Genomic DNA, 7,605 nt, shown 5'->3' on the forward strand with positions numbered 1-7,605 from the left:
TTCTTTTAATCCCGTCGAATAAAGATAGTTGTTGTTGTTCATATTCATTTTGATGAATACTACAGCTCAACGGTGTAAACTCTGGGTAAACCTGGTAAAATGGTAAAAGTGGTAAACGAAATGTCAACCCCATACTAAACATTGACACATTTACCACTTTACCACATTTACCAGGTTTATCCAGAGTTTACACCGTTTCATAAATACCCATATTGTTTTAGCAGCCGTGTTTTCGTGACACTTCAAAGTCCAGTCAGTAAGACAGTTTTGAACAACAGCTTATTGCAAATTACTTAACCCTGTTTCTTTCTAGTAATAATCATATTTATCAAAAAAACAAAACCGACTTCCATGGATCGATACTTGGTTTTATGGAAGTCGGTGAAAAAGGAGTTTGGAACATTGTCTTGGAACAAATTGAAACTAAAGAATATCTTTCCATACAAAAAGCTATTTTCGAGAAAAAATATGGTGAGTATTTTGCTGTGCTATTAAAATTAGATAAATACTTATATCATAAACAAAAAATACCAAGACTGGAAACTCGGCGGCCAACTGACGTTTGCCTACAAGCTGCGAGGTGTGGTGAATGTCGTGAACCTATCGTTGTGTTCGTGTCAAATGTGTGGTGAATGTCGTGAATCTATAAATGTGTGCGTGTTAACGTCATTTACCAACGTGGTGGCTTTCACATATATTCACAGACAGCACTGTACACAAAAGGGTTTGGGGGGGAAAGACGTACGAAAGTTTCCAGTCTTGGTATTTTTTGTTTATGACTTATATGCTGAATTTTCGCAATTCCCCAAAATCTACGAAAAATTTCGTTTCGCATTTAAAGATTACAGTTTGATATTCACTGATGTACTTTTGAGTGCCATCTATGTTTCAAATCTACAAACATGTATCCAAAACAAATGCAACAGGTTGATCAACTTGACAGCACAAAAAACTCGTTTGTTGATAACAAAACAGCTGTTCACCTTGGAACAATCAAAATTGAAACAACTGACATTTCTCGCATTTTTTTCTTGGAGGGCTCGACTTGTAGATTTTTTGTTGTCGTCAGCGCACGATTTTCTTCTGGCAATTAATTTAATTATTTTTTTTTTTCAAATTAATTCATTTATTTGTTGTTTGTCATCAAAAAAGTAAACGGAATTATATTAACTCGATAATATAAAGCTCTCTACGAAAAACCACGGTGTTCGTTGGTTCCACTGGTTCGCGTTGCTCTCGTTCTAGGAACAGGTCGAAAGTCCAACTTGGCTACAAAATTAACAAATTTGATGAAATTATAAATACTTCCGACATCGAACTTGTTCTTCTTAATTTAAGTTCAATTAACTAAATAAAATGGCTGGGATTTTAAAATTTGCGAGAGGTAAATATCAAATTTTCTGAATGAAAAGTTTTCAAAATTGTCTTTAATTGCAATTTAATTACTTGTTATTCTCTTAAAATGTTACATAATTATTTTAATTTGTTGTAAACAATATGCGGTTAAATGTGTTCCTCTTTTTTTTTACTTTTTGATTTAATAATTAAAATAAAGCCAAAATCGTTTTTAGGTAACCTTTGGAAGTGACAAGATAAGATGCATCTTTTCCTACAATCTGTGATAAGAGTTCCTTTGATTATTCAACTAACACTCGAATTCAAAACACAGATTGATTGACCAAAGGTCGCAATTTTCTATAAACACAATGTAGAAGCAAAGTATTTATAGAAAATTAAATGTGTATGGACTGCATTTTAATTCATTGTCAATGTTTATGCGAATTTGTTTTTGTTGATGAGTCTTTCGTTTGGGTTTTCACTTGTTCTGTTTTGTTCTTTGATATCTATTCACTATCTATATTATCTACATTATGTATATCAATTGGGAACAATTTTATTCAAAAAGTGGACTTTGATATTTGATTTTTAAAAATGAGTTGACTAGAAATAATAAAATAATAAGAGGAATAGCTATCAGACCATTTTGTATGTTGATAACATAACACACCTTCAAAATACAGTATTTTGCCTTTATCAATACAATTTCTGTCTGAGTTTTAGATTTTCCTTTGATGAAACCACACAATAGCGATGCAATTTGGGCCCACAATCCCAAATTTGTATTCATTATGTATACGGTGTGGGTACTGGGTATGGGTACCTCTTCTAACCAAATCGTTCATGAGTTATTGTTTGTATGTTCAAGACCATTTTACATTCAGCTGTTTTATACAGTTCTGCCGGTAGACCATTGGCATTGGAACAACATACATATCACATATGAGAAGTGTCCTTTCAAAAAGGAAACAATTCACTTTTCACTTTTTTCGAAACTATCCGCAGTAGGATTTCCCAAATATCAACAACGAACAAAGATTTATATGCAAGCACCAAGATAAAAGAAAAAAAAGAATATAAAATTTATTTATATACATAGATAAACTTAATTTAAAAAGTTTGCTGTCTAGGTTGTCCTCGGGGTGTTCAGACCCGGATATACAGTTGTAGGGTTGGTTGAGCTGGTTGGTTTGGTTGACGTTTAGCCGCGGTAGTATGCCGACTGGGTGTCGGCGTAAAAGTTAACTGCTTCTTCGTTGTCCATTGAGATTATGTGCTCACCCAGTACATCCAAAGCGCAAAGGTATGTGGGTTCAGGATGTCGTTGTTGGGCTGTCATTCTTCTCATCAGCTGATTGGGGTGATTGCCGATATTTCCTACAAGTACCTTCGCCAATTGCAATAGATACTACATGTCCAGTGGTATGATTTTTGCTTCCTCGTACAGCCGCTTGTTGTTATAGTATTTTTGCCGCTGTCGGTCGAAGATAAGTCCAGACACATCCTTAGTATTTTTCTCTCGAACATTTGTAGTTCCTTCATTGGGCTCTAAAAAACGCTGAAAACTGAAAGTCTTATGAAAAAAATCGCTATTTTAATTTTAGTTTTTAGAAATAAAACAAAAAGTGATCTTATCAACTTATGAAAAGTCCCTCCTCATGTGTTATCAACTTCTATCCCTTTGCTCTGTCATTATCGTCCCGAACCTTGTACTTAATCTTTTGTCTTGGTTTGAAAGCAGCCATGTGCAATATTCATCAATTTTTAATCAAGGATTTAAATTTTTTTAATGTTCGAGTTTACAGATGTTTCATCATTAATAATGTCTCCAAAGTGGTGGAGCTTTGTTGGTTTGGAAGTCGAATAATGTAATAAAAAGCCATCATGGGTACCTACGCCCTAAAGTTTTTCATGAAAAGTAAGACAACTTATCGGATCTGCTACTTATTGAGGAACTTCATATGCCAAGGATATAGCTTTTAATCCCCTTTGCTATTTATTAAGTAGCTTATGATAGAACTATAGTGATATTAGAGTCAAAGCAGCATTGCCGATTTCTAATCTCAATTGATTAAAAATAAATTTTAAACTAGTCACTTCATCGTGAAATTTTCCCCTGTTTTTCGTTGCTTCTGGCCTAGTTTTGAAAACTTTAGAGACTGAAAATTATATTAACTTTTGCGTTTCGTGCTCTAGTCATTCTAAATTTCCTATAGTTCTACTACTAAAGTATTGAACCTGAACCTCATCCCCATGTAATAGCTGGTTGAAATGGTATATGTTAAGCGTTGCTTCTGTATTCACCATGTTATTAGATTCCTTTTTGTATAGAACATCAGTGTGGGCAATTAGTTTTGCTGTTTATTTTTTTTAAATTTTCCCTGAAAGCATTTCTGTAATTCTACTTCAGTTGCTTTGAATCTGTTTCCAAAAGTAATATTCTCTCAAAATCTTCATTTCTCATCTTTGCATTAAAATCTTCTATGAGTATTTTAAACTTAATTGTTTAAAAATGGTCTGATAGAAGCTCCTTAAGACTTAGTTTACTCGTAAAAAAAAGAGCTTATGTCTTTTTATAATAGCCAAGAGATGAGTTCTTTCACAATTCTACGAGAGATTAAGATTTTTTCCTTCAGTATTCTTCTCAAAAAAATTTGTATTCTTCTAATTGAACTGGCATTTTTCATAGCAATAATGCTTTCCAACGCTACATAGTATAAAATTCTAATTACAGTTGCATATAACTTTTTTTACAGTCAACAAACTCATCGCTTCAAGTGCAATACGATCATTTTCCGATGCAGTTAAATATCCAAAAATCACCACCCACTACACTGTTATTCCAAGAGAAAAAGATGAACGATGGAAGGGTAAGATCTACAAATACAAAATAATATAGCACTTTCAAATTCAAATTATTCTTAGAAATCGAAATGGAACGTTTTGTGGACGAAGTGGACATAGTTATTGTGGGTGGTGGTCCAGCTGGTATGTCAGCAGCTATCAGAGCTAAACAATTAGCTGCCGAACAGGAAAAAGTAATAAAAAATGATTAATCTCATTAGAAACTTATTTAAATTTTGCTCCACCTTTTTTTAAAGGAAATTCGAGTTTGCGTGGTTGAAAAATCCGCCGAAGTTGGTGGTCATATACTCTCTGGAGCAGTGGTTGATCCCATTTCCATAAACGAACTCTTCCCTGATTGGAAAGAAATGGGTGCTCCATTAAACACTCCAGTTACCAAGGATACATTCGCCCTCCTGACCGAAACTGGACGAGTTCCAATGCCAATTTTCAAAGGCTGGCCAATGGACAATCATGGCAATTACGTTGTTCGTCTGGGACATCTTGTCAAATGGCTTGGCGAACAAGCCGAGGCATTGGGTGTAGAAATCTATCCCGGATGTGCTGCTTCAGAAATTCTATATCACGAAGATGGTAGTGTTAAGGGTATTGCAACAAACGATGTTGGTATCGCTAAAGATGGCTCACCTAAAGATACCTTTGCCAGAGGAATGGAACTCCATGCTAAGACTACATTCTTCGCTGAAGGATGTCGGGGTCATTTGACCAAGCAAGTTATGGAAAAGTTTGGTCTCAATGAAGGAAGCGAAGCACAAACCTACGGAATTGGTTTGAAAGAAGTCTGGGAAATTCAGCCAGAAAAACATGTGTAAGGAAGATATTTTTTAAAAGTTCCAATTAAGATAACACATTTTCTTACAGTCCAGGTTTAGTGGAACATACTATTGGCTGGCCACTGGATAAATTCACCTACGGCGGATCGTTCCTTTATCATTTAAATGAACCGAGTCCAATGGTTGCTGTAGGTTTTGTTGTAGGACTTGACTACTCGAATCCATGGATTAGTCCCTTCCAGGAATTCCAGAGATTCAAAATACATCCCAAAGTGAGGGATGTATTTGAAGGAGCCACTAGAATTGCTTATGGAGCTCGTGCAATTAACGAAGGTGGACTTCAGTGTCTTCCCAAGAAGCTAGCATTTCCTGGAGGTTGTCTGATTGGATGCAGTGCTGGTTTTCTTAATGTTCCTCGTATCAAAGGAAGTCATTACGCAATGAAGAGTGGTAAGTTGGCCAGAAAATCGATATTAAAATGAATCTTTTATAACAAATCTATTCTGATTCTAGGAATGCTGGCAGCTGAAAGTGCTCTTGAGACTATTTTAGGAGAAGCTGGACAGGAAACTGCCGGAATCGAACCAAAATCTTATCCAGACAAGTAAGTTTGCAAGATCCATGCCTTTTCCTCTTACACGAGAAATATTTCAATTCTAGAATCAAAGATTCCTTCATCTGGAAGGACCTCCACAAAGTGCGCAATGTACGTCCTAGCTTCCACAATCCACTCGGTTTGTATGGAGGTCTCGTACTTAGTGGTTTCTCCATATTCATGGGTGGCCGAGAACCATGGACTCTATCGCATGGTGCCCCCGACAATACAAGACTGAAGCCTGCCAGCGAATCTCCACAAATTGTCTACCCCAAACCAGATAACAAAATCACCTTTGATTTGTTATCCTCGGTAGCATTAACAGGAACCAATCATGAAGGTGATCAACCCGCTCATTTAACTTTGAAAGATGATCGCATTCCTGTCGATCATAATTTGGCCATTTACGAAGGACCTGAATCGAGATTCTGTCCGGCTGGAGTTTACGAATATGTGTCGAATGAAGAAGGTGGCAATATGAAGCTTCAAATAAATGCTCAAAATTGTATTCATTGTAAGACCTGCGACATTAAAGATCCCAAACAAAATATTAACTGGGTTGTGCCTGAAGGTGGCGGCGGTCCAGCTTATAATGGAATGTAAAGAGAATTATAGTCAAGCATTGTAGCATTTTTTACCACAATTTATATCCCTGCTAAGTTTTAAATATTTTTTTTTTGTATAATTAAGATAAAAGTGTATTTTTATAACAAAATTGTGTCTAATTTTCTAAAAAGATGTTATTTTTAATGGAGATGGATGGGCTATTAATAAATACTACTACTGCAGGAATACTAATGGATGAATAAAAGGTCGCGTAACTATCGCAAGTTCAGATTGAACTACTTCGTGAAGGACTAGTACATTACAATAGGTGTTCAGGTGATTTGTAAACTGAAAAACTGATTTACTTTGGTACTTTGGTTGATTAACTCAATCTGACCAGGGAATTTCATTTTAGGAATCAGCATTACGCAGTTAAAGCAAAAAAGTGGAGACTTAATTTGTGCCCAAAAGAAAAAAAAAACCCTAAAGAGCAATAATAGTACAGGTATAGTAGGCATTTAAAAAAAAAAAAAAAACATTGTTATACTCATAAAACTTGGCAAAAAGTTTGCTTTGGGGATAAGAACCAAGAATCAAAAAAGTCTATACAAAAAAGTTGAAAGGAAGGGTGTTTTTTTCGCGGACAAGAGGGAGGGGGTGGAAGTGAAAAATGTAGTGAAAAAATTGTTTGTCGAACACAAAACACCTGTTTTTAAGGTATTTTTTGATGCTGAATCTAATTACATAAAAATAAAGTCAATACGATTGCTCTAAGAAAAGTTATTGCGGATTAAAAACAAGGCTGCTCGTTTTTTAACTTCAAGTAAAACAGGTGAAATATAATCAAAACCCATGTGAAAAACATGATACACTGATGAAATTCGGGATGAAAGTTTTAGATAAAGCTGGGACAAACGATTCAAAAAGTTCTTATAAATATTTTTGGTGAAAGGGTGTTTTTCTGATGGGTTGAGTTATGTCTGAGAAAGGTATCATACCTGCTCACATACATTTTGTTAATTTTTCAGACTTGGTGAAAAAGTTTTGTTTGTAATAAGAACTAAGAATCTTTCTAAAGAGTCTACAAAATTATCTTGAGTAAAAGGGTGTTTTTTTTTTAAGAAATGATGAAATTCGGAATTAGTACCTACCTACTACAAAAACTGGGAAAAATATGTTACACCAATGAAAATTGGTACAAATGTTTCATTTATAACAAAAACCAAGAATCTAAGCAGTCCATACAAATATTTTAGGTGAAAAGGTGTTTTGTTTTTTTTTTGGGAAATATAAGGGAAGTCCGATAAAATCAATGGTACAAAAGGTACCCTTACGAAATTTATTAAAAATGTTGTATTTCCCATGAGAATTGTGAATAAAATAAGTTTATACATTTTATTTTTTCAGATAAAATGTTGATATTTTTAGGTGTAGAGAAAATGTGGGTATATTGAAAAAAGGAAGTAATAACAATGGTACCCTATTGAA

The 7,605-nt window shown here is 34.7% G+C and overlaps 1 protein-coding gene across 1 annotated transcript; it reads left to right on the forward strand.

Moving 5' to 3' along the window:
• The first annotated feature begins 1,045 nt into the window (after positions 1-1,045).
• On the forward strand, positions 1,046-6,224 carry LOC129906400 (electron transfer flavoprotein-ubiquinone oxidoreductase, mitochondrial). The gene is made up of 7 exons (XM_055982156.1): positions 1,046-1,384; positions 4,095-4,208; positions 4,264-4,376; positions 4,440-5,011; positions 5,065-5,426; positions 5,490-5,580; positions 5,637-6,224. Exons 1-7 carry the CDS (start codon positions 1,357-1,359, stop codon positions 6,172-6,174), a joined length of 1,818 nt encoding a protein of 605 aa, XP_055838131.1. The 5' UTR covers positions 1,046-1,356; the 3' UTR covers positions 6,175-6,224.
• Positions 6,225-7,605: the final 1,381 nt, after the last annotated feature.

Source organism: Episyrphus balteatus, chromosome 1, assembly GCF_945859705.1.
Source record: "Episyrphus balteatus chromosome 1, idEpiBalt1.1, whole genome shotgun sequence".
Taxonomy (NCBI): Eukaryota; Metazoa; Arthropoda; class Insecta; order Diptera; family Syrphidae; genus Episyrphus; species Episyrphus balteatus.

Coding starts and splice junctions, on each gene's coding strand:
- LOC129906400 (XM_055982156.1), top strand. CDS start 1,357: ATGGCTGGGATTTTAAAATTTGCGAGAG. Junction 4,377..4,439: donor TAGCTGCCGAACAGGAAAAA/GTAATAAAAAAT, acceptor CTTTTTTTAAAG/GAAATTCGAGTTTGCGTGGT. Junction 5,427..5,489: donor TCATTACGCAATGAAGAGTG/GTAAGTTGGCCA, acceptor TTCTGATTCTAG/GAATGCTGGCAGCTGAAAGT.